Here is a 27013-nt window from a genome sequence, read left to right as displayed (position 1 = left end):
AATATTCCAGCTGCTGTGAACATCAATCAAATATTCATTTGACCTTTTTTGAAGCAGTGTTTGATCTCTGTGCAGGAAGCAAAAGGACAATCTGCCAGGCCTGGTCAATATTTGAGAAGGCTTTATGAAATACACTCATTTACGATAGACGGGTCATGGGGAAGGTGCAGCATGGGCGCATGACATGAGGACAATAAACTACCTGGTTAAAGACAGATGTGCTCACGCTGGTTACATAACAAAATATTGACACGGCGTCATTGTTAAACTATATTAGAGATTTGTAATAATTAAGTGCGGGAAGTAGGAGAAGATAAGTGTGCGGGTTTAATAAACATGGCTCTAAATCTATCTAGCTCTTCCAGGAAGCTACGAACACTAACGGACAGCTCATGAACAAGGTGACCATTGCTTAAACACTACTTTGAATAAAGAGGGCCCGACAATCAGTCTCCAGATGAGTTGGCTTTATGTTATTCTGATGAGAATCACAATGCAAAAACGCAAAGGTAAACAAGGAGTGGCTGTTGCTTAGCAACAAGCCGAGGGAGAGAGCTCGTAAAGTTGGCTCTGTGGTACGAGACGGAGAGGGCGGCTGGGCCTCGCTCTGCTCAGCGGAGGCCCCGTGTGTTGGCGAGTCTAAGACCGAGCCCAACATGCATCAACAGACGACTGGATGGGGTTTTCAAGCCCTTCTGTCTGTGTGGTGAACTGCTGTTACTAGACAGGATGAAAGAAAAGAGAATTGTTGGGAAACAAAGTCCAGCAGAGACATTTGGGTCAATGTCAAAATGGAAGAGGGCATTATTTGATAGGTATGGCCAAGAAACACAAGGTCAGATTTCAACAATAGTGACATGATACAACACTTAGCCTGGGTTAGGGTTAGGGTTACGGTTCGCTTATTAGCACTTCATAAGATCACAAATTACACATACTTGCAGAATAACCCCCCATAAAACCGCAACTTGACATTTTTTCATTCAGTGGTGCTCGAAGGCCTATTTCGTTACCTCCTGACAGAACCATGCTGTCTGGTTCCACTTCTTTAATGCTGGCGAGAGTATTATATTGAAAGGACAGATATGAGACTGGTATCAATGTAATCATTTGAGCTCAAACTAGAAGAGTATAAATTACGACAGGGTTGAGGTTTGTGTTGGGGTTTGTTGTTTTGTGCTATTCACCTGTCAAACCTGTGGTTCAGCCCCTGGTGTTTCCACCACAACGGTTGCATTTCATGTCACATGCCACCATCAACCAGGGGGTAAAATATAAGAGCAAAGTGGAAAAAAAAGGAGGCAAGTTTTCGGGATAAAAAATAAATGATTCATGAAATAAATAAACCATCTGCCCTCCACAACCAAGACATTTCCACTTAGACAGTAGTTGAGAAGATTATTTGGAATGCTGGAGTCATTATAGGCACGGCCAGTTGTCAATATGACAGCCTGCCGCTGAAGCTTCCAGACAGAGACACCACTGCAGCTGGGTGTCTGGGACCAAAGCCTCTGGAAAACCATGTGGGGAATCAATTTCCCTCAGTGTGCCGGGTCAGAATGCCTCTTTGTACAAAGTGATACTGCATTAAAACCAACACGATGTTTAAATCCGCACGAGGGAGTGTGAGGGAGTTGGCAGCGGACACCAGCTCATACTTATTTCACTGAGCATGTTGGTTAAATGTTCAGATCCATCGCACAGTTCGGAGCCTATTTTGTGCACGATGTTACCTCATGCAGGGTGGAACCCATATAATTGGAAAGAAAAACATCGCTCTGTGAATGTGCTCTCAGGCCGCTGCAGTGTAGAGTGCTCCCAATCTACAGCAGTCAGCTTACTGTTAGTTAAGTCATACGTGCATCATACTCCTGTATTTCCAAATGATACTGTCAAAGACAACTCTGCCTCAAACACAGGCAGAGCTCATGGAAATTTTTATCAGGTTCTGCGCGCTGCTTTTATCTGGAACAAAATAAAATTGCACTACTCAAACCTGCCTCCACCCACGCAAGTTCAGTGAGCAACTTCTATGACAGATAAACGTTTATCATAGTACCTGAACTGTCACCATTTCCTTTAGGTAGGTCACTTCATAACGTTAATAAACTTCAAAGTTATTTACGTCAACTGCAATTACACTGTTGGTAGTATTTGTCTCATAATTATAATAATTCGTCATAGGTACATTTACCTTTTACTGAGTGTATATTATCCGCCAACAAGCAGAGACGACCTCTTATTTGAACATTTATAGGAAGCAAATTGCATCTACTATTTTTTTGTAAATCCAGCCTGACCGATGATCTGTCAGATCTTTTACTTGGGTCAAGGAATTATAACCACAATAAAAACACTACACAACAAATACATTCTGCAGAGTATTATAATGTGTAAAACATTATATCCTTAGCTGATTATTGCTGGTACATTAACATGCAAGCAGCAAGTAGATGGTCACCATTGACTTAAATTCCGCCAATGAGGCTATGTTTTATCTGCGTTTGTTTGTCTGTTTGTTTGTTCTTATGCACGATTACACTAAAACTACTCTACCAATTTCTATAAAATTCTGTTGAGGGGTGGGGCATGGAGTAGATCTGGATAAACAGGCAGATCCAGGATTTTTTTTCTCTCCTGAAAATGACAACATAAGGCATTAGGCCTTGGCGAAGGTATGCACTCACAAAACGCTCCTCAAAGTTGTAGGCAGTTTGCAGTGTATTCTACAGTCATTATTGGTTTGTATGCAAACCCCTAATTTGAAAATATAACTGTAAAGAAGTCAGATTCATATAGTGGAATAATTTTTTTTTTTTTTACATCAAACTTGTGCATTAGTTGATTTAATGAACGTGGTTTCTTTCCACCACGGAGCGTTAAACCTGCGATAAGTGAACCTATTTGCAACCAGAAGACAGAATCTGCCCCCTGACCGGCGTGGTGCGTTGCATAACCAGGAGTGTTATCAAAAGGTGTGACCTGATATTTCACATATCATCTCTCTCACACACACTCTTTCTCTCTCTCTCTCCCTGTATCTGAAAAGATACGCTCTTGGCTTTGACCCATTTCAGGCCCATGGGAGCCTCAGATCTGTGCACTTCTGGAGTGACTGAATAAGAAAATAAGGTTTCAAGTATGGACTGGGAGCTCTGGTCTTTGACGGTTTCTGGTGGGCTTAAGGTTTAATGTTTATGTGATAAAAAAGAGTGAAAATCTTCGAATGAGTCTGTTTCAAAAGATGTGATATGTGAAACTTTGTATTTACATGGTGTAGAATCCAGTCTTTTCACTTCCCCCCACTTCATCCACATAGGAAAGAATAAAAATCACTGAAAGAATTGAGCCACGGAGTTTAAACAAGCAGGGTTTTTACAATCGCTGAAAAGTCCAGTATTACATCACATCCTTTTTATTTCTAAGGAAATGCATTTGAAGTAAAAATACTCGAGGAGAAAAAAGCATGATCACAGCTTTTCTGATCAAAATCAAGGTAACATTTCCAAGCTAGAGACAGACTTCACAATAGTTTTGTGGCGGGGGGCTCTTGTTTTTAGATGTGATGATCACAGCTTTGGTTTGTCATATACTCCAGAACAACCGGCTGCCAGTCCCAGCAAGCTCCAAAATATGAAACAGTTGCAACATTAGGAGGCAATTGCTCAATCAATTTAACTTTATTTATCAAGGGAGGGTTTTCCTGAGTACACCGGCATACACGAGTGGTGTAGCTATGTCTGAATCACTTGGAAATACATCATGTGCCTTGCTCGGTGGCACCGTGGCTGTAGCTGTTGAGACAGAGGAGAGAGTTACACATTAACTTTCCCCACCCAGATTTTCCCAGCATGGTCACAGGAGCTCAAACTTCCCGTCACAAGCCTACTTCTCCAGCCATGAAGCCTCCATCCACTCCAGAAAAAGAGAGCGCTGTGGAAATTAAAATGGCAAAGAAGAAATGGAGGAACTGACATGGAAACATGCAAATCCATCGTTGAAAACTGCCAAGCAAACCATCAGGACAGGACACGAGCTCCGATTCTGCTTTCTCCTATTAACATTTTCCAGCCGGCCCGGTTTATGAAAAGATAACGGCCGTGGGTAAACAAGACGTTTACCGACCAGTTTCACTATGAGTTAGAAGATATAATTTACCCCATTCCAGCATAATATGACTATCAATATATACTATTTCCTTGTTTTAAAAACTGATGTCTGCACTTGGTCCTTTCAAGGCATAAAAAAACTGATTGTACCTGAACAATCAAAGGGGGCTTTGTGGTTATTATCATACATTTTTACATATCTGAGCATTGCTGGGAGCCTGGGACTACAGTAATAAGCTCCACCTCGTCATACCCTTCTCTTGCAATGTCTCCATCATCTTGCCCAAGCCTAATGATCTAATTACAGTCTGGGACTTGTTGACTTTGTATTGAAAGAAGAGCCAACCTGACACTACCGTCCAGCCCCCCTCCCTTCTCTTCACCAGCCACTCTCACACAAAGCTTCGCTCAACAGCAGCTACAGTACGAGTTCACCCTCTGAGACACGAGTGCCTCATTTACAATCCAAATCAAGGTGGGCATAGAGTATAATGAAGAATCTAGGTCAAATGCAAACTCATACCTACTCAACACAACAGAGCCATTCTCTCATTGAGTCAGGTGTTAAAAGACAAATACAGAAAAACAACTAATAAGCTCTTCCAGTGCAAGGCCAAGCGATCCACACCCAACGACAATTCAGTAAATGAGAAAGTATACTGTAGAGATATTTATTTTGTGCTTCTGTAAAGTAACCTCTTCTCAGTCCCCTGTCTAAGGCCCCAACTGAAAGCAACGTCAGACATTACATCAACATTATCAATTCTGAATGCCAAACACATGAAACAATCACAAGCTTCGGTAAAAAAAACTACGTAAAAAAAACAAAACTGACTGACCAAAATTGGATGAGAATGTTCGGCCTGCACTGGTTCTGGACATTTGTAGGACAAAGCTCTGTGGAGATACTCGAGCAGGATTTGAGGACAGATTCGATAGCAAGTGAGTGTGAAATCCGAACGTTGCTTCAAACTAACAGTTTATTCACCGAAATTGTACGAGCACATGACTTCTGTGGTCCACATAGTGCAGAGTGGATTTCGGGTGAAACAGGAAGCGTGCTTTTATCTTGTGCTGCACTGTGCAGCTTTTTTAGAAACAGATACTCAACAACAGCACAATCATTTAACAGGTAGATGGCGAATAAAAAAAGCAGAGGTTTAGGGAAGGTCAGTTAATAAAAGAGGAAGCAAAACACTGTGTTCAAACTTCCCTGTGAGTTGACTTGCAGCCATTCTGCAGCCCTCACATTACAAGATGAGCAACATTCTGTTCCAATGAACTTAATACATTGATGCATGAAGCACTTCACGACTGACATGCACCAGACTGCGCAGAGCAACAGCAGCAAAACTAGTGTTTTTTCTCTCTTTTTCTTCTTTGATAACAACTGTATTGAGTCTGAAAAGCACAGAAGGATCAAAGCTGACATGTTGTCTAATTACTGATGAGCACACACCAAGAAAAATACATGTGGGCTTGGTCAAGGGGCTTGCAAAATACTGTTCCCGCCCTTGCTTCAACAAGCCATATAAGGCAAGAATTCATAAAAGAAAGCAGCAGACATATCAGTTTAAAAAAAATTTGATTAGTTTTTAAAATGAGAAACACGAAAACTCAAACATATTATTGGTCTCACACGGTGTCAAACCATTAAGTGTCAAAGGAGTTTGAGGGAAACGGTTCGATATATGCCACAAAGTAAAGCGCCATAAAAACGAGAGTCATCATGTTATTATAAATACTGGCTGTTTTTCGGTGGAACTACTTTAAATACACAAATAGGTTTGGAGGAAGATAGATGTGGGGGGGGGGGGGGGGGGGGGGGGACGACGACGACACACACACCAGTATATCAACTGAACTTGCATGAAAGGTTAAAGCTCCCTCAAGAGAAATTCAACAACCCATGCTAACGAAAATAATACAATTAAACCAAAAATGCACCTCACCTGTCTGCTTCCAAATACACATGTATGGTAACTACGTCATATAAGAAAATTCCTTTCAAGCCATTTGTTCCGATGAACAAAAAAAACATAAAAACAGGGACAAGTGTGTTAAGGGGAAGAATTATTCATCACTAACCTCAAAGACACTGGATTCGGGTGACAAGGTCCATGGTAGCAACCAAGCAGGTCTCGATCTTAGTAACCAATGGAAATCAAGAAGAAGAAGAAAAGGCAACAAAAAGCGAAGCGGAGAATAATCCACGGTGCATTCAAAAGGTGTTTCTCAATGTGTGGACCACTGCACACACGCGTCTCTCTCACGGCGACAAAACAAAACTGAAGAGGCCGAAAAAAAAAAAAAAGACAATGCAATGGCTGCTGTTAGAAAAAAGGAGAAGTGTAGTGAAGCAACTTGTCCTCTCCCTGTGAGTCACGCAGCACTGTCGCCATTGGTAAGGGAGCCCTGAGGCAGAGAGGGCTTCACCTGGCCAATCAGCGACGAGTACAGGCCCTGAATGCAAATCCTTTCAGGTGAGCTCTCCTGCGCAGGGATTGGTCGGGGCCTCGGCGGGGGAGGGGAGAGCGGAGAGGTCCAACCAGCGGGCCACACCTCAAACAACACGAAAGACGACAGACGGGTTTCTCCTGCAGAGGCGGAGGAGTGCTGGAGGTGTAGGTAAACAGTTGGACAGGTATGCACTCACTTTAGACTTTGCCCATACAATGTGGGCCAGGCGTGGTGATTAAAATCTGTGTGGCAGCTCAGAACTAAAGTTCACATCACTTTGTGTCGCATTAAAACACTTACAATGAACCATGAGTCTATTGGCCATGTCACCGAGCCAGTTAAGCTGCTGACTTGTGGGAGAGTTGTTCTCCCTGCACTAGACAGCCCCTTAAAACAAATTCTACCAGTGTGAGGTAGAGAGAAATGGAGTCAAATGTGTTTAGGCATGAGCAAGTGTCACCTCAGAAAGCCCCCCCCCCCCCCAAAAAAAATCTTTCTACCCCTCCTCCTCTTCAGGATTCAGTGATCATGATCACGGGTAAGCTCCTGTTGTGAACAATCATCACATGCTTTACAAGTTGATCTCAATAACTCGAGTATTCATCTCACTGATTTATTGCAATGCGCAGAAAGTATCACATATTTTTTCACTGAGACATTTTATTAAGTTCAGTGTACTGAGATAGAGCTGAGACTTGATAAGCATCTTTATCAGAAATTATATTCGAGCAAACAGGAAGTGGTGGTCTGTGGTGAGTGATGAGCTCTCTGTGTCTTCACTCTTGTCTGTGCAACAAAAATGTTTTCCACTGGAAAGGCCCGTGTTGTATATCTAACGGAAGCAAATGTCTAAATAAAACTTGTTTTAAAAAGGAAATAGGGCTGCAACTAACAATTATTTTTATCATTGATTAATCAATTAGTTGTGTGGTCCATAAAATGTCATAAAATTGTGAAAAATGTTGATCGTGCTTCCCAAACTCCAAGAGGATGTTTTTTTTTGTCCACACACCAAAGATATTTAATTTACTGTCATAGAGGAGTGAGGAAACCAGAAAATATTCACGTTTGAGAAGTTGAACTCAGAGAATATTGAGAAAAATAATTATAAAATCTACTTGATTAATCGATTATCAAAATAGTTGGCGAATTAATTTAGTAATCGATGAACTGTTGCAGCTCTAAGTGAATTATTAGGAAAGAACCAACACAGGTCTTGGGGAGATATACGTTCTTTTAAATGAACCCATTAAGCTCAGTTGCAACTGTAGGGGTCCGTTTGTCTCAGACCCTCAAATCACCCTCTCAATCTCCACTGAGCGCTCTCATCGTGACATGAACTCTTCCTGGCCCTGGTTCGGCTCAGCTGAGAGCAGCTGTTTGCTTCAGAGCGAATTGATAACCGTGCTGTGAGGGAAAGTTACACCAAACCAGCTCCATTTATCACTGCCTGTGGAAATACTGTCCCACAAAGCCTTTGTGGAAACTGTGCTCTTCTTGTGATATAAGCTCAAAAGACTAACACGCCACAGAGCTGCTAAAATCCAGGACAATTATGTAAAAATATAAAAAACATACACATGCATGTACACAGGCAAGTTTAATTTGTGTGTTAGTCTACGAAATCATTACAGATCAAATGAATTGTGGTTAAAACACCGACGTGGTAATTTTTCTTTTTTAATTATCTGAGGCCTAAAGAAGTACTGCTGCATACATCAACATTATGGGATGTGGTGAATCAATTTTATTCTATGGTGTGAGAGCAGCACGCTTGTGCTGTGCTCAGTTTTTCATTTTGGGCTTTAGTTCATCCTTTTTACAGATCTTAAAAAGTCTCCGAATCGAAATTCGACACAGATTATCTACTCTGAAAGATGAAAACAAAAAACATCAAAGGAGAGGAAATGTTTAATGCTCTGAGGAAATGCTGGAGATCTGCAGTGCTGGTCTCTCTGACTGCAAGCTTTTATAATGCACAAATTCAGCATATTGTGGGCAATCAGCTGTGTCCAAAAACTATTTTCCCAAACAGATACGTTTAAAGGAGTAAATAGATTGATAGCAGGGCATGGCCGGCATCAAAACACTTCATTACTCTGTTTCAATAAACACTGAGGAGCCAATGTCTTCAGAGTCAGAGAGAGCGTTGACTTGTCGCGTTGTCCTGTTTTGCTAGAGGAACTACAGTAACATGCATGAAACAGGCGAGCAGTCAGCATCTTACTGAGCAGGATAGAGAATATCCATCTGTCCAGTAATTCTAATTTGAAGTGCCAGCAGAATATCTACGATCATTAATGTAATATGCATTCAACTCAACACTTCCTAGCAGAACATACAAGAGTTCAGAATGAATTCGATGAGCTTTTTAAAGCCATTCAAAAAATACAAAACGTTCCTGCACTTTAATTTGCTGGTCAGTTGGTTCAGGACACCTTTCAATGTATCAAAAAAAAAACTATTTAATGACAGAAGCCATTCGTGAATCATCCTTATTCATGATGATACACAAAATACAGAGTCACACTTAAATGATTATTCTATTAACCAGTCAACAGCTGACTGACATAAAAAGCAAGATTGTAGTTTTGGTTACTAGTTAACAGTTTTAGTCATTCACAAAGTAAGTGACAGGATTTCTTGCCTTTTTTAACTTCTTAGCATAAAAATACTTCATAAGAAATCAATCTTCTGACATGGGTCCAAGCTCTGGTATATAATCCTATTAGGGTCAGGAGGACTCTGAGAGGAGGAACAGACAAGCAATATATATTTAGAATGTGTCCACTATAATGACACCAAACACACATGTTTGATTGTCCTCAAATCAGGACTAAACTGTAAAGACGCAAGTGAATAATTATGTTATTGTGTAACTTCACTTGAACAGTGCCAAAAAGAAAACTGCAGATATTCTCTCCTCAGAATTTACAATCCCTCTAATTATCTTTTGCAATACTGAATGCAAACTCACCAAGATTTTTGCACAACAAATTACAGCCATACTCAAATTACAGTGAAGACGCTTCAATTGCTCAAGTCAGTGGATCAAATTCAATTAAATCGACAGTTTGAACACACACACACACACACACACACACACACACACACACACACACACACACACACACACACACACACACACACACACACACACACACACACACACACACACACACACACACACACACACACACACACACACACACACACACACACACACACACACACACACACACGGTGCTGTATTAACAAAAGGGAAATAAAAAAGGCCTTGACCCCTGATCAGTGCAGGGACATATGACTGTAATCTATATCTATACATATATTGTTAACTTGTTTACTTGACAGTATTTCAGTTATGCACGATACTACATACATTTCAAGGCAATAAACATCTGACATTAAACATTCATAAGTGTTATCTCAGCCCGAATGCTTATTTTATCAGTGAAATTTTAGTACAACGCAGCCCTAAAATAGGATCGGTGCTCCCGGCTTTGAAATTTTTGTTTTCACTTTGTTTCCCACTTCATATGACACACTTTATCTCGGCATGCCCTACAAATTTTGTACCCAACAAATTCATACTCCAATGGGAACTGTAATCATAGAATTCAGATCCCTCGGTGATGAATTATGTCGAAGGACTCATAAGGCCAAACAAACATTTTGAAACAATCCTTGACAGGATGAGATATGGGAGTCTTTGGATGACGCACAGAATTATTTGAGCAGCTTGGAGGTCATCTGATGGCCGCTCCAGCCGCTCGAGTACAAGACAGGGAAGCTTTCAGCCGAGGCTGTCAGACGCTAGTCAACAGAACAGAACAGAGAGTAAACCTCACTGGGGAAACTAAATGAGGGCAACAAGACGCCAGAAAGGCCTCTTAATTAACCCCGCCGAGATGGACAATGAATTATAACAGGAGAAAACACACAAAAAACATCTGTCAGGTGTGGATTGATTCCTCACGATTGAAGACAACCAAGGTGATGTGCAAATATCGCAGTTGTTGTGGCCGACTGGTTGAGATCTGACTTTTCAATTGGAACGATCTAGTGTGTTCAATGTGCAATGAAAACATGATCATTCACGGACAGAGAACATCCCGGGCTTAGCCAGGACCTAACATGATTCACTGTGTTGTTGACCGAGTATGACTATAGACATAACGACCTAACAATGAGCTGTGTAAGTGCGCAGCTACACAGACAATGCTTTCAGAGAACTGAAAGCGCTCAGCCCACTGGATGTGTGATTCATTAGCACCTCAGTGCTGAGACTGATGCACAGACCACAGGCCGCAGCAGACAGACTTCACTGTGGTGTTCAGTTAACAGGACTTTGCTGGGGACACGTGACATTAAACATGTGCACACAAGCAAATGACTCCTTGGAGAGACACTATAAACAAGGAGTCCCAAACACTCGTACATCTTCCTTGGGGGGCTGCTGCTAAAAAACCCGACAATTTTAACCACACACACTCCAAAGCTGAGCAACTTGTCTTCCCCTCTCCTGTCCCCCATACTTGGCACAGCTCTGCATGTTAAGTTGGTTTGTTTAGCAGCGAAATGCTCTTTGGGTTTGTATTCCTTGAGAAAAGCAGCTTCCTCCTTGCAGACGAGACAGGAGGCAAAGTAAACTCCAGCGAAAAATTAGCAAATCCCCCCTTAACTTGGAGCCGTTCCTGGTGAGACGCTCTTTTAGTTTTACAAAGACGCATTTTAGTGTTAAGTGCATCATATTTGATCACAGTGGTGATTATCCGTTAGTAAAATATGAAGATACCGACAGCAGCTAATGTACTAAGCGTTATATAAACAGTGGACATGTGGAAAACAATTAGCTCTAGGTGGAATTATCATAGTTTCCAATATATTTTCTGGGTGTGTAGGACAAAAAAACATAATACAACATATTTTTGTAAACAGTTCCTGGCAGGTGTAGTATCAATACTGCTGCCAGAGCCCCACACAGACTGCAACTTATTAAATATTAAATACACAAGGCAAGGCCAACCATCCAGATCACATCACACATCTGTGGGCTATTTCAGCTATCTGCATTGAGAGACTGGCTGAAAAAGGTTCATGGCAACGTCAAGTTACCGACCATACTTGTTTTTCATACACACATATTATCATATCAACAATCGCTGAGGTCCCACCAGCTAATTTGGGACGAAGAGAAAAGCACGCCGGCTCCAGTGTGCGACATCAACCAGCAGTTTTTAACCAGAGAGCCCCAGTTTATCAAAAGGTCATTATTAATAAAATGCGATTGAGGCCTTAAGAGCATACTGCTCCGTCACACAGGACCTAGATTAGGCTCCATGCAGTTAAATAATTCAACAAGCATGAAGCTGCCTGTCACACTGAAATTAACAAAAAGAGATGACAAAATGTACTGACGGTTACGACAGACAACTGCCTGTCAGCTGACAGGGCTAACTGCAATTTCTGTCTTTGCATATTTTAGTCACATTCATTTGTTGAAAGAGTTTGGAATCGAGCAACACCAGCGCAGCCGACTCACGGGCAGCCTCTGTGAGCCACTCACCACTAACTCATTAGCTCAGAGAGACATAAAAAATGACAGGGTGAAGTGTCATTATGTGCCCCAGAGTTGCAGACAAAGCCAGTTTCTATTTTTGTGACGAACTATTTTGTGTGGTCAAACTACAGTAAGAGGAACATTATGAGCCAAGCCACTCTTTAATGTAATTACACATACATCAGTGCTACAGCTTAATACACTGTGTGCTTCCACGGACCTCGGCGGGCACGATAAAAATATCCAAGTAATGTGGTTAACTACTCTTATGATGTCAACACGCTGCCAGAGTGAACACTAAATACTCTGATTCATCCCAGAGTACTTCCTCCTATAGAGAAAGTCTGAGGCTGAGGTTATGTGACAGAGGCCAAATGTTATTTCTCGTTATTTTATAGTATCTGAGGGATTTCATCTTTTTCAGCTGAATATAAACGAATGTGATGTCTTAATTGCTAAGCAACGCTAGGATAAGCTAAGACAACCAGCTGCTGGCTGTAGCTTCCTACTGGTAACACTGTGATTCTTATATCGTCTTATAATAATATTGTCTATTCTCGCTTCATTAACACTACTATTGCCTCAATTTGTAATTTTATGATTCCTGAATTTAAAAAAAAACAACAAAAACCCAACATTGTCTCTGTAATATTCTAAGGTCTGGACCACATTCTGCAAACTGCCTTGAGATGATGTATTTTATATTTTTGTGCAATACAGATGAAACTATATTAAATTGAATTTAAAACTGTGCTGTTATTTTGCATGGCGTGCAATTGAGACGTGTATTGAATAGGAAAGAAGACAGCATTTACTCAATGATATGTTGTTATGATATAGATATCAAAGATGTAAAAAGCTAATTGAAATGAAGAAAGAAATATTGCACAAGTCACTCGAACCTCAACATTGTTGAAGACAATATTACCATGATGCATCAGACTAGAATTTTTTTGTTTGTATAGCTCACGTCACAGTTTCTTGTTCCCCCCCTCAAGACTAATTTCAGAACTAACTACAGACAAGTTGTCGTCTCTTAAATGCTAAAAATAGTCCCGGCGGCAACACTGGGTTACATCATGACAAGGCAGAGATTCATGGAGAAACTGAGCCGCGATGACTCGTCCGCGTCACATGGCCTGTGAGTGAGAAAGGCAGCATGAGCGAAGAATGAGGTTACAGGTGGAAATTCCCTCATCTCCCGTTTCTCTCTGACGTCATGTCCAGTCGCTGCCTGGCAAACAAACGTGTTCCACAAGGTGAAATTCAGGTGACAGAAGCCTGGGGTGGTCAACTAGCAGCGAACAATTCAGGAACTTTGCAAATTGCAGTTCCCCTGCGAGCCCTCAACAGAAAACTGTCCAACACAGGGTGTTTTTCCCCCCTAAATGTTAAAAAACAGGAAGTTCAACAGTTTTATTTCTCTTTTCAAAAGGTTCCTGCATTTGTGCAAGTCATTTCAGGTTTCAGTCACCTCACAGGATTGTTTGTTTAGCCAGAGCATATAAACATTGCCATCTTGTGGTTATCATTCCTATGGCACCAAATTACAATGATTCACACCAAAGAGAAAAAGGCTCCTTTAGTGAAGAAAGTGTTTTGTCTGTCATGACTTTGATTTTAAGTTTTCGGGAGTTAGTAAGCAGGTCAACTTTAAGTGTATGTGTGGACAGTTACAGTATCATCAAAGCTCTGAGTGATACAATATCACATTAGTTCCTGGACACTCAATTATCTCTGAACAGGGATGGGAACCGCTGGCTTTCCCTGTCTCTTGCAAGGCCACTCTGAAAGCTTTTGTGAAACTGGAGTGCTGCTTTCTAAATAAGATAAAAGCTCAGTTCTATCTTTTTGTGTAGTCAAATCAATATCCAGAAGCCCATTATGGCAGACGGGTACATCTTGGACAAGGGAGAGGAAGAGGTGCCTGATGTCGGAGGAGTCCACGGCGCAGAGCTGCTCTCCATCATCACACTGCTTTTGCTGCTCAAGACTGCTGAGGGTGACATCACTGTCACAGGATGAGTAGGCTACTGGGAACTGCCTCGTCCTAAACCACACTGTCTGCAGTGCACACACACACACACACACAATCGAACATAATCACTCGAAGGCTGTGCATCATTAATGCTATCAAAGCGGAGAGTATGAGGGCAAAGGAGAGGCTGGATGTGTGGGTAGGAGCATGTCTCTGAAACAACGGCACATGCAGCAAACAGGACGACTCCACACTGGAGTATATTCGGAAAGTCTTGTTCTGGATAATTGCTTTCAGTGGATTGAAGTTTCAAATTATCCGCAAGCTTTTGACAGCGTTCCCACCATGGGAAGTCTGGAGGGGAGGGCCGAGAGGCTGGGTGAAGGGTTGGTGGGTCCAGCTGGTCCTGTCTCTAGTGGCCCTGACAGGCTCAGAGCCTGTAACTCTCCTCTTCCCTCTGCGTCATGGCCGCCGCCTCCTCTGAAGGGAGCCAATGCAGTTGACCAATGGGATTGTGTTTGTCCGTCCCATGATACAAGCATCTTGGGCCAAAAATGTAAACATCTGGCAAACATTTAGACTTGCCACAAAACAGGGTTGATCAACAATTTAAAAAAATAAATACCCTACTCTGGCAAGCATTACAGACATATTTGTAAAGGCAGTAAACATTCATTCATATTTGTCCTCAGACACATCTCAGTGAGTGTTTGACTCTCTCTCTCTCTCTCTCTCTCTCTCTCTCTCATTTTTATTGAATATTTTCAGTATGAGACTTTGTCACTGGAGTAGTGAACACATTGTGGAGTCAGATGAGCAATGGCCGCTAACGTATTTCTTATCCGGTGATACAAAATCGGGCTGCCACTAAGTCTGCGTCTTATTTTCTTGGTTGTAAAATAGTTCGAATTGCCCATCCCAGTTTCCTAGAGGCCACGTTAGCTCATTTTACCCATCCAATGATCCAAAACCCCAAAAGATAATAAATTCATTCTCGCAGAAGAGAAGAAGAAATAGCAGACATCCACATTTTAGAAGCCGAAACTAGAGGAGCTTTGCCATTTACGCTCGTCAGACATCACCGTCCCAGGGGTCAAGGCTATGTGTTTCTGATAATGGAGGACAAAAGGAAAGCTCTTCTTCATGTTAACTATCTCACACACACACACACACACACACACACACACACACCAGCAGTGCAGTCACATGCCAGCTGACTAACACAAAGGGGAGTCACAGTAATCTATGGAGGGGCAGACAGAGCACAAGCCTGCAGGTCATGAATCCAGGAGACAGCTCCACCATATGAGCTCAGTCATGCCCCTTCAGCTGGACTAACTTCACTACCAAGTGTTTCACACGGGCAAAGGCCTTTGGTGTACAGACTAATATCGTATCATACAACATTTCCTATTATTATCTGTAAAAAACAAACAAACAAACATATAGTTTCACATGAGAGGCTGCAAAATATGAATGTACAGTATCTCAACTTGAGCTCACAGGGAGATAACGTGTTATAAGATGACGTTACACTTACAAGAAAGCACGTTTTTTTTGTTGTTTGTTTGTTTTTCAAACTCTTGAGTGGACTAACCGTGTGTTTCAGTGAGAAGTTCTCATCCGCCTTCCCCTGGAGCTTCAACAGGCGCGTGTGTCCTCGCGAACCACGGCGACGTTAGAAGAACATTATCCTCCGCGGTGCCAGTCGGAGACAAAACGGTACCAACGCTACATCATCCCTCACACAGTCAGTCGGCCGGGCAGCTCCCCCCTCCCGCTCCCCCCCCCCTCCCCGCCCGACACAAGGTTGCAGTTCTTCCCTCCGACAGGGGCTGATGATGCGTGGGGAATTCCTAGCAGTCACATTTTCCTGGGAAACGATTGGCCCCGACCAGCGTTTTGGCCGCGGCAGCCCGGTGGCACTGAGCGAGCGAACCCCACAGCGGAGTGTCGTTGAGGAACACGCGTGGAGGCGCGACCAGAAAACACGCTACGAGAACAAGGGCGGCAAAAAGTTGTTGAGTGTCCGCGTCCTCTTTACAATTGATAAAAAGTTCATAATGAAAAAAAACTACATCCGTTGTCGACCACCAGCACTTAATGCGGAGACCCGTGAAGCTGGTATCTGAGCGGTCACAGGTGTGGCTTTCACCGGTGATCTGTCTGTCAGCGGCTCAACGCGATTCGGTCAAATTTGCACGGAAGTCGACCGTTTTTTTTTTAGACCACGATAAGTGCTGGCACAGACATGTTTATGAGTGAATGTGGGAATCTTCCGGTAACGTCCAGGCCCTTCAGAGAGAGACGAGAGCAATTGGGGTTAACTCCTCCTCGAGGGGCGGGGTCTGCAGTCGTTTCTGTGGAAATGATGACCACATGTCGAACGATGGTTCAGAAGAGCAGACTTTCGTTGGGTGTTTCATGTGCTGATGGAGTTGTAATGTTATGTTAGGTCAAACATCGGGTTGAAGAGAAAATCAAAAGAAATTGTCCACGACAAAAGAGCAGTTCCCATACCGGGAGTCGAACCCGGGCCGCCTGGGTGAAAACCAGGAATCCTAACCGCTAGACCATATGGGAATCCGTGTGCGAAAGGTGAAATTCACATTTTAAATAACTAAAGTGTTTGATTCTCGAAAATGATGTCAAGATGTCAGATTAACATCAGATCAGCATATTTACTCTGAATTTTCCCTTTCTTTTGAACATGCACTATTTGGTTATCTATTATTACTATATTAATAGTAGGATTATTATTTGTAGGTGAACATGTACTTTTCTCAAACTGCACACCATCTTCCTTTATATTCGAAATACACTGTAAGCAATAATGCTTTTAAAATCAAGAAAGCTTGTAAAACTATATATTTATATATTTGATACTTCGTGTGATTTTTTTTATTCGCGATGTCATAGTGATGTATCAGCTCTGTCTTTTTGCTATTATTTGTTCAATCAAAATAAAGGCGAAAAGTGTAGATACATTTACCTGATGATGTTACAACTGTTGTTGTGTATATTTTACTACGTCGTAGGTGACATCTAGTGGTCATTTCATGTTACTGTATACTCGAACACAGGATGTCAGCCATAGTTACCTTAGTACGAACCGTCGAGGCTTATACCTGAAGTGATTAATTCACCAAGGGTCAGATTAATCTTTAAATTAGCGAAGGTAAATATGAATTTCAGGAAGAAGAGAAGGATAAAACCTTAAAAACGATGATATTTGTTGCGTTCAGAACTGAATATGGGTGCTAAACATATGACGTAATTTCTGCTGGAATGATCCAAGTGTGGAGACGGAGGTTGACTGCATTTCGCACAAAAAAACAACAAGCGTTTACAACAAGCTTAAAGTGGTTTACAGGAATTAACGCGCATATTTGACAGCACCGTGATCACTGACTCTGATAGTTCGTGTTCATGAGGCGTGCACGGTTCACCGGGTTGGACCCGCTCGTCGAGCGATGTCCCCCTTCTGGTGTAAAGTGGTAGCGCCCGTGGACTCGCAAGGGCAGCCAATTATTTGTCAATCTGGTGAGCGTCGGCTAGCGAGCTAGGAATCGAGATAGCGAACCGGCAGAGAAGAAAACAACATTCCCGCACACTCGATCCGCTCGCGTTCTGTGCCAAGGAGTCAGGGGCTCGCGCGTAAACAAGATGTCCACTCCAGCAAGACGACGTTTAATGAGGGATTTTAAACGGTGAGCGAAAAGAATATGGAACAGAGAAGTAGCGACCTGAGGTTAGCTTGTTACAGCTAGCCTGCGATAGCATTCTGAAACAGCTCCATCCAATAATAATCGTTCGCACACACACACACACACACACATTAATACTGGTCGGGTTTTAATCGCGATCATATCTGTTTGTGGATAAACACCTGCGATTATTTGTGTAGTATTCACAAGACGAAGGCTGAGATGTTGACCTATACCGATGATTGTCAACGTTCCTGGTTGAGGGCGATGACACCAGTTGTTAGCCGCCAGGAGTATCGACGATACGGTGACTTGTGCCCACTGCTGGTATTTGAAGGTGTAACCCGGTGCAGTGAAACTAACACGGCCACTTTCCCTCGAAGCTGTCGACGTCTGTGCGGATGTGTGATTCACATGTGGGCTGCAAATGTGTACGAGGTGCTCGAGGATGCAGCTGCAGCCAGCAGCCAGATGGTCGTTCACTCGCGTTGGTGTAGACGTTCACCGTCCTAATGCAGAGCGAGCGGTCGAGGGAGCTTCCGGTCCCCCGGCCGTCATAGATCACTCGTCCAAGCCTGCGAGGATAAGCGACCATCTGCCGGCCAGTCACTAAACCCCTGCAGACAGTCTGCTGTGGCACATGTTGGTCTTTTCAAATCCCTAATCCGGAGTACGATCAAACTCAACAGAACTCAATCCATACATGTGGTTACTAATGGTTTGCACTGCGATAAACATCCACCAGAGAGTGGTTGGAGTGATCGAGCAGGTAAATCATTTGAACTGAATGAGTCCCTGCTAATTATTTATTACCACTTGTAATAATGCTTCCCTGTGATCGCGAAACCTAAAAGTCCAGATGAATACTTAGTTAGTATCCTGTTATAACGTGTGTACAGGATATTTCCATCTCTTGAAAAGTCTTGAAAAGAAAAGGAGGAGGATTCGTGCTGCTTAAATACTTTACATAGCCATAGTTTTAAATCTTCTTATGAAAATCTTCTTATTAGTTAGTATCCTGTTATAACGTGTGTACAGGATATTTCCATCTCTTGAAAAGTCTTGAAAAGAAAAGGAGGAGGATTCGTGCTGCTTAAATACTTTACATAGCCATAGTTTTAAATCTTCTTATGAAAATCTTCTTATTAGTTAGTATCCTGTTATAACGTGTGTACAGGATATTTCCATCTCTGGAAAAGTCTTGAAAAGAAAAAAAGAGGATTTGTGCTGCTTAAATACTTTACATAGCCATAGTTTTAAATCTTCTTATGAAAAGGTTTTATCCGTAATTTGTGCAAGAGCGGAGTGGAAATTCCTCAGACATCTGACCTGACGTTAAAAAGAATTATAGACCTTAAATTAATGGCTCATTACTTATTAATGACTTATCAAGCTTGAATTAATGAATTATTAGTACATACAACTGGGAATAACTGTCACAAATTGTACATAAAGGTCAATAAAACCATGCACTCGATAATTAAATATAGGCCTTATCATCCATGCTCATTTTTATTTATACATTTCATAACCTCAAATGATCATGAAACGGGTATTAAATCATGTTCTGTAGTGTAATTAAAGGTCTTATAAAAGCTTAACTCACATATTAAATATGCAATATGCTTCGAGATACAACGTAGAGCTTGAATTCTTGTTTTAATATTCAACAGGCTTTTGCCGTTGGCTGATTTTCAAATTGGAAGCCTCAAAACCACTTTTTCGTTTCACTCATTACCTGCTCTGTTGGCCACATGACAGTACGTCTAGTAGTAATGGATATGACTTCTATATCTAATGCTCTGTCTAAAATCCCCTATATTTTGTGATACCACTGTGTTTTCAGACTGCAAGAGGATCCTCCAGCAGGAGTTAGTGGGGCCCCATCAGAAAACAATATCATGGTATGGAATGCTGTCATTTTTGGGTAAGTTGATTTGTAAAACACTATATACTATATAAGTATTTACTGTAGTATGTCAGCAGGTTCTGTGAGCATTTTAAAAGTTCTTACGTGCTTTTTGCAAGTTGATTTACAACCTTGTCTGTTACCTCTCTTTTAGACCGGAAGGAACACCTTTTGAAGATGGTAGGTCCTCTCTTCACATCCTGATGATTTATCTCTCCCATCCGCTCTATGACATCAGGCAATCAAATAATCATGAGGGCTCTACACATCAGGGTTGTGGAAATTAGATTATATCGATCGATATGGTTATATGAGAAGATCACAGGTGGTGCCTGGAAAGTTTGTTTTGCCCAGAAACTTCAACTACGTGGATCAGATGGAGTCTGTTTTAGAAGTAGATTAGTTTCTTCAACTAGTAAAAAACCTATGTCTTTTTGTGAGTGTCATAAAAACATTGGCAAAACAACCAGCAAATTGATTTTGATTTTTAACCGTTTTGTTTTCCGTTTACCCATCTCAACTCATACAGTGCCATTATTTCTCACTTTCAGGAACCTTCAAACTTACCATTGAATTCACAGAGGAATACCCAAATAAACCTCCAACAGTGCGATTTGTCTCCAAAATGTTTCATCCAAATGGTACGTACTCCACTGCCTGGGGATGGATACTCGCTCTGAATGTCAGTTAGAGAATTTGCAAGTCTTGAGATTTGTTTTTTAATGTATTTTTGTCTTCTGTATTTTCTGTCTTTTAAAAAGCTTAATATTCTGCATTCTGTTTAACAGTATATGCAGATGGCAGCATATGCTTAGATATTCTTCAGAATCGCTGGAGTCCAACTTATGATGTCTCTTCAATCTTAACTTCAATACAGGTAATTTGACACTTGTCTCTGCAGATGAATAATTAATGGAGAAAAAAACATCCACAAACAAGTGATATATACATGCAATGACTGTCTACTTCATAAAACCTTAATAGAATCTGACAGACGCTCTTTTTTTGTATATTTGAAGTCTTTACTGGACGAACCAAACCCAAACAGTCCAGCCAATAGCCAAGCAGCCCAGCTGTACCAGGAAAACAAGAGGGAGTACGAGAAGCGGGTTTCTGCAATTGTTGAACAGAGTTGGCGCGACTGTTGACCCACGTTAACGTTCGAGTATGAACAGTGAACCGGCCCAGAATCAAGAAACCACCAATCAAGAAAACGAGATTTCACAGAAATAAAGTGACACATCTTTAAAAAATCCCTCTCGATATATTTGTCCCATTACTGTTGCTAATTTTTGTATGCTGTTGTGTTGTGGCATTCACTCCTGCCGAATGCTATGTCGGGCAATAGCGTGTTTGTTAAAAGTTAATGTACCTTGTTATATCTGGGTTACTTGCTACATGCCCCAAGTCTTTTCTTTTTTTCTTAAGTTTTATGACCGAACTCTCTGTTGTCACTTTTCTACCTGTTGTTTTTAAGCTGGCTGGACGATACGGTGACCGTTACTAAGATGTGATTGCTGTGTGGTTTGCTGTGTAGATACTGACAGTTCATATTTACAAAAAAGAAAACTGTTCATGGGTGTTTCTCCTTCTGTTTGTGGTTTCACTCCTATTGGTTTTATTTCTTTCCGCCTTTTGAAAGCCTTTCAGTGGGACAGAAAAATTAACCTGGCATGGAAATCGATTCGCTCTAACAGGCTGTCAACTCAACAGATGCCTTTCTCTCAGATGTGCTTGTGAAGCCATTCCTTGGATTTTAAAAACGTTCTAGATATTGGTGAACAGGTTAAGTCCCTCTTCGAGACCGAAACAGACTTTCGTACCCTCTCTGGGCACTTAACTTTGTTTCATGCAGTGTTTCATGAAGCTGACATTTTTACGCTATTTTACAATCTTACAAATCAGCTGTCGTAATGAGCTGAGTACACTGTTAAAACAGGACACGTGTCTTGTTTTCAGATTATAAAACTTTGCACTGGTAACCCATGTAACAAACTGTACATTTTCTTGTAAATAAAATAAATATACAAAAAGTTTTCATTGTTTGATTTTAAAACTCGGTACAAAAACATACCTCTGAATCAAGGTCAGCCGGTTGATCAGTTAATTTATTCAGATTTTACAGCTGTGAAAAGAAGCAGACAAGGTTAACTGTACTCACACAAACCAACACATCTGACATTTAACAAAGATCACAGCTTACAGTTTCCATGGGAAGGTTTCTCCCTGTTATGGATGCAGCTTGTACTTGTAGAATGATCCCCAGGTGTTGAAAGAGCAAACAACATAGCAGGTATTGCTGAATAGAGATATCACCACAGCGAGACTGGTATGAGAACCTAGCTACTGTTTGATGATAATGCCTCTCTAATCCCGTCTGTCATGAGTCGACTGGCCACAGTGTTCACAAACAAGCAGTGAAAAGCTGCATATTCTGCCAGGTTCCTTAAATAGCCATGAAACAGAACCAAAAAAACAATTTGGGTGACAAAATCCTTGTAGTAATTTTTTTTAAATTCCTGAAATAAATGGAGCATCATCGAGGCATGATACCAAAGCACTGAACACAAGCTTGTGCAAAAGTGAAACAAATAAAGGACGTGGAATGCAGGAGATAAAAAAAGAAGACATTATTCATCCTACAGCTCCTGCTAAAGCTAAAACACATTTCATGGCAAAGGAATGCAGAAACCACTGGTGATACCTGAAAAAGATTCTCACTTGATCATGAGTGATGTGGATTTGTCACCACACAAGTATAAACTAATCAGTTACACTTGAATGTGATTTGCTCTGAAGTCCAGGTCAATGACAAATTGTTGCCGTTTTCCCCCCGCCATTTTGCTTTGCATGCAAATTAGTGCGAGGCCTGAGGTTTCACGAGCTCATATCGCCCCACCTGTCCTTCCTGTAAAAGTTGGCCAATGAGCTGGTCTTTGTGTACTTTGCGACTGACGATAAGGAACCGCAGCCGCCCCTGTCCGTACGACTTGCTTCGTAGGCCGTATTTCTGAGATATCTGGTGGATCTGTTTGCGTTCGTCGTTGGTGAGGTCAGTGGAGAAGCGGAGATCGTCCTGGCGGTCTGAGCTGGCGTAGTTGCGAATGATGTCCTCGATGTCGCGCTTGCTTAGTTGATTTCCTGCTTTCTCCATGTCCATGCCCAAACCTTCCCTAGAAAACTGCTCCTTCACTCTGATTGGTTCTGCGATGCCTTCACCGTCTCGGCCCAGACCGCCGCCTTTCCAGCCCATCTTGCGGAGCAGCTGGTTGCCGATGTTGTCCTCTTTTATCTCTTGTCTCGTGGCCTCTTCACCAGAGCGAGCCAGGATCTGGGAACGGGATATGGCATCGCAGTGGCCCTCCTTTCGCAGGTTGGATTTGACCACGGCCTGGGTCTGCTTCAAAGTGGCCAGAGCCTCAGTTGCTGCAATGTGCTTCACTATTTTCTTGGGACCAAGTCCTGCTGCCACATACTGTCCTTCTAAGTAAACTTCACATCTCCAGCGATGATCAGGCAGAACGGTGAACTTGTAATCAGCAGTTACCTTATTAAATTGTGCTGTGTCATTAATGATGCAGATAGCATTGTCAGAGTTTTCCAGGATAACCAACTCGCTCAGATGCTTCTTTCTGACACCCTGATGCCCAAAGCGTCCACCAGAATCTGATTGGTTATTTCCTCTGGAGTATTGTGGTTGCTGTTGTTGTTGTTGTGGTTGTTGGTGATGCTGCTGTTGTTGTTGTTGCTGCTGCTGCTGCTGCCTTTGCGCCTGGTTCATGCGAAGTTTCCTCACTGCCTCTGAAGCTGCTGCATGCTTTGAGCTCTTTTTTGTGCCTGATGCCTGTGCCACCAGCTCATCCTGCAGAAAGACGCTGCACAGCCAAGCAGTGTTATTGGGGAGGATGTCAAACTTGTAGTCGATCTTCATGCGATTAAAAGCGGCAGAGTTGTTGAGTATGCAGATGGCGTCGTGGGCATTGTCCATGACCACAAACTCCGTCCAGTGCTTCCGTTTGTCAGGCTCGTATTGGCCTTTAGAGCTGGGCGTTGGTTTATCCTCTGGGTTTCGGAGTGCAGGTAAAAAGGCCGGGGTTGGGCCATGCATCTGGCAAACAACTATGTCATTGACAGTTGAATGTCTAAATTTGCGCTGCGCAACGCGGACTTCGACTGGTTTCACGAAGAGTTTTACAGCCTGCTCCGAGGCTCGGTCCCTCGCTCCGTTTTTACTGCCAGAGTATCCGGTAGCGAGATACACACCCTGACATCTCAGTTCACAAGCGTAACCGTCTGTTGGTACTTTCCTGTTCTTCGGCAGATCAGCCTGAGGAATGTCCTTCAGGTTGACATAAATATACTCCGGGTTAGTCTTGCAGGCCTGAATGCTGCGGCTCAACATGAAATTATAGTTTGGCGAGTCACTTCCGGTCATATACATCGGGTCCCTACAAGCAATAGCCAACGCAGATGCTACGCTGGCAATCAGCCTTTGCTTGTCATCTAATGTTGGCTGAGATATAGGGATAGGCTGTGATGAAGAGCTCAACTGAGACGTGGTAGGACTGCTCTGCCCTGGGCTGTTGTACACTCTGCTGAACGGCCTGCTTGATGACGGACGGTCTTGGTAGCCATACCCCAAACCCTGACGTCCTGAATCCCAGCCTCCTGATCTGCCCGCTCCCCCATATCCATTATACCTTTGGGGCTGAGAATAGCAGTCTGAATTTCGAGCGGAGTGGGTTTCATACTTGACTGTGTAGTCCTGCTGCGATTTTGCCATGAAGTTTGCAGCCGATCCACGTCCTCCGTAACCTAAGCCACTTGTACTAACCGAGGAAGTCTCCCGGTCTCTGTCTCTGTGGGAACCCCAAGAGTCAGAACTGTATGATGACACTCTGTCAAAAGCAGACCTCAGGGAGGAGGAGCCCTGTGCTCGGCTGGTGCTGCTGTAGGAAGAGTGCTCAGAGTCCCACTGTCTCATCCCGTATGACTCACTCCTCCGGCGCTCCTTGTCGTTCTCCTTCTCATCGGTGCCAGCTCCTCCGCTGCTTCCACCACTGACAAAGTGAACAGGCTCAAATCGAGGCCTGGAACCAAATTTTGACACAGGCATTTTCCTCATGGGCTCGTCTCCTGCAATGACACAAGTAAAAGATTTAATCTCAGAAGGGCACAACAAGGTCAATATGATAAAAGAGAGATTGATTTCATTGGTTTCTTCGGGACTAAATGTCGTCAGGATTTCTTCAGGACATCCAGAACGTGTGGCAGAATTAACTGTCAAGTTTTTGGAATAGGAAGGCAAGTCTAAGACTTAAAATGAGCACTAACAGTAATGACTGAACAAAACTTTACTCTTCAGTCATCTCCACTTATAGAGGAGGCAGAGGTACATGTTATATAATATAACCCTACCTCGTCATACAGGTCTGAGTCTATAAATAATAAGTCTGGTCATGGTCTGTATTTACCTTATTATCAGAAAGAGTTGTCAAAGCTTCGTATATCGTATTCCTCTGTACTACAGATCTCAATTGTTGTCCAAAAACTGCTAAGAAAACAACAACACAAAAATGATCCACATGTTGCACTGGATGACATGTTCCCTCATTAAGATGAACATGAGCGCCACAGTTAAACATCAGTCAAACCCATCGAGTATCGTTGGCTAAATATAACAAAGAGGAAATATTTTTGGAAAAAATGAAAGTTTATATTTGTGGCTCATGGTTGAGATTTACATCTTAAGTGAGCATGAGGGCCGTGGCCAGGTTGAAGAGGTTGGGAGGTATGAAGATAAATATTTTTCATGAGATCTGTTGAAAATTACAAAAATAAAGAATGTGGCTTGCCATACTTTTATTAATGGTCATCTATTAATTATATTGTATTCACTTTTCAAAAGGATTTATTCACACTCATTATCTAACTTGACCTTGTTTTTTAATCCTAGTTTCAGTTTGTGTTTCTATATTGTTTTTAATACTTACTACTTAATATTTAGTTTTATTATACATTTTTCATCAAATTAAATTCTTGTTTATATGTTTTGTATACTAGCACTAACCTGTACAAAAGGTGAAATACAAGTTACACTTGAGAAACCAAGTTTAATTTGTTTGAATCGCCACAAACTCAGCAAACCACCTCTCTGCTCAATTACTGTCTTTTACATGTCATATACAAATATTTCTGGCCACATTTGGTGGTGAACATCTAGCAGTAAAACAACAGATAACAACATGGAAATGTACAGTTTATATATTGTATTGTCTTCCCGCAAAACGTTCACACACACAAAAGAGACACAAAGCACATGAACACTCACTGCCATCAGAAGAAGTCGGTCTCTTTTTTGCTTCAGAATAAGGACTTGGGTCAAAGGAGGGCATTTCGACAGTGTCTGTCCCGTCTGCCATCACCAGCTCCGTCCAGATCAAACCCAGGCCATACCTGTGATGAGACCAGGGACACAAGTCCGACGTGAAGTGGACGGAGGAGATAGAGGAGGACAAACACATGGACGCATGATGTTCTTAGTCCTTGTAAGGGGATACAACAAAATAACAGACTAAACCCGCGAGCACCATGCCATGGCTGGAATATAAACGACAGTACTTGACTACATTTAATACTATACTACATATTTTTTTTTACCGAATATAAATTTGAAAGCTGTACAGCCAGTTGGTTTTCGTGCGAACATGAAGTCTGGACGGTGTGACGCAGTAGGCCGACGGGATCCACCTCCATCTCTCACAGGCTAACACGCTTCCTCCATCTCAACGCCACACTAATCCCCATTCAGATGTCTGATAACCAGCTTCTGCCACACTCTTACCTCAAGGTGTGGCCGCTCCCCCCGACTTATACCACTTCCATTCGGCCGGGCCGGAGAAGCGTGCTTGTTCTGTTGGAGAGCTGTGCTTGTTGTTGTCGTGCTAGCCTAGCCCGGCGACTGCTAGCGTTAGCCAGCTAGCATCCAGCTAACCCCAGCAGCGACAAGCTGCTCATCGCTTTGTTCCCCCCTCTGTCAGCCTCATGTCCTCACAGCGAACCGATGGGAAAGATTCGTGTCCGTCAATGGGACTTTGCTTTTACGCGATAGGAAGTTGCAACCTCCCCGGACAAACTCAGCTACAGTAGGAAGCATCCATTTTCTAGTCAGGCTACGGTATAAAAAAAAAAAACTAAAAAACATGGCGTCTGACACCGCAATGACCCACAATGCTTTGCGGCCAACCCGTTCAAACACTTTACGCGGGCCGCTGACAGAGACCGTGC

At 42.4% G+C, this 27013-nt stretch overlaps 3 protein-coding genes and 1 non-coding gene across 9 annotated transcripts in view; 1 reads left to right on the top strand and 3 right to left on the bottom strand.

Moving 5' to 3' along the window:
• elf1 (E74-like ETS transcription factor 1) overlaps positions 1–15867 on the bottom strand; it is a 32964-nt gene extending 17097 nt beyond the window's left edge. For 2 of the 4 annotated variants that reach the window (XM_035650395.2, XM_035650400.2), the window contains exon 1: positions 6198–6506. The gene's annotated coding sequence lies outside the window, so the exon portion shown is untranslated. Of the gene's footprint in view, positions 1–6061; positions 6080–6197; positions 6507–15707 lie in introns of those variants that run through there. The other 2 variants (XM_035650396.2, XM_035650398.2) reach the window with 2 other exon arrangements.
• A 754-nt stretch (positions 15868–16621) lies between these two features.
• Positions 16622–16693, bottom strand: trnae-uuc. Its single transcript has one exon. It is a non-coding gene; the product is annotated as a tRNA-Glu (tRNA).
• A 948-nt stretch (positions 16694–17641) lies between these two features.
• On the top strand, positions 17642–21762 carry ube2a (ubiquitin-conjugating enzyme E2A (RAD6 homolog)). The gene is made up of 6 exons (XM_035649255.2): positions 17642–17820; positions 19664–19744; positions 19881–19906; positions 20278–20367; positions 20515–20603; positions 20746–21762. Exons 1-6 carry the CDS (start codon positions 17777–17779, stop codon positions 20872–20874), a joined length of 459 nt encoding a protein of 152 aa, XP_035505148.1. The 5' UTR covers positions 17642–17776; the 3' UTR covers positions 20875–21762.
• Positions 21763–21813: 51 nt separating this feature from the next.
• nkrf (NFKB repressing factor) lies at positions 21814–26924 on the bottom strand. Of its 3 annotated transcripts, none has more exons than XM_035649252.2 (3): positions 26571–26924; positions 26058–26182; positions 21814–24862 (listed from the first exon to the last, which is right to left on the bottom strand). In XM_035649252.2, the coding sequence occupies exons 2-3, from the start codon at positions 26146–26148 to the stop codon at positions 22584–22586; spliced, it is 2370 nt and encodes a 789-aa protein (XP_035505145.1). In that variant the 5' UTR covers positions 26149–26182; positions 26571–26924; the 3' UTR covers positions 21814–22583. The 3 variants fall into 3 exon arrangements, with proteins under 3 accessions (XP_035505145.1, XP_035505146.1, XP_035505147.1); XM_035649253.2 differs by lacking the exon at positions 26571–26924 and adding an exon at positions 25201–25280; XM_035649254.2 differs by lacking the exon at positions 26571–26924 and adding an exon at positions 25201–25277.
• Positions 26925–27013: the final 89 nt, after the last annotated feature.

This window comes from Scophthalmus maximus, chromosome 9 (assembly GCF_022379125.1).
Source record: "Scophthalmus maximus strain ysfricsl-2021 chromosome 9, ASM2237912v1, whole genome shotgun sequence".
Classification (NCBI taxonomy): Eukaryota; Metazoa; Chordata; class Actinopteri; order Pleuronectiformes; family Scophthalmidae; genus Scophthalmus; species Scophthalmus maximus.
Note: the sequence above shows the minus strand (reverse complement) of the source record. Positions and strands in the feature narration are given on the sequence as shown.

Excerpts from the sequence above, each read along its gene's own strand:
- ube2a (XM_035649255.2), top strand. The coding sequence starts at position 17,777 with ATGTCCACTCCAGCAAGACGACGTTTAATGAGGGATTTTAAACG. Across the intron at positions 20,368-20,514 it reads CAAAATGTTTCATCCAAATG|TATATGCAGATGGCAGCATA; the intron begins GTACGTACTCCA and ends TCTGTTTAACAG. Across the intron at positions 20,604-20,745 it reads CAATCTTAACTTCAATACAG|TCTTTACTGGACGAACCAAA; the intron begins GTAATTTGACAC and ends GTATATTTGAAG.
- nkrf (XM_035649252.2), bottom strand. The coding sequence starts at position 26,148 with ATGGCAGACGGGACAGACACTGTCGAAATGCCCTCCTTTGACCCAAGT. Across the intron at positions 24,863-26,057 it reads ACCGACTTCTTCTGATGGCA|GAGACGAGCCCATGAGGAAA; the intron begins GTGAGTGTTCAT and ends GTGTCATTGCAG.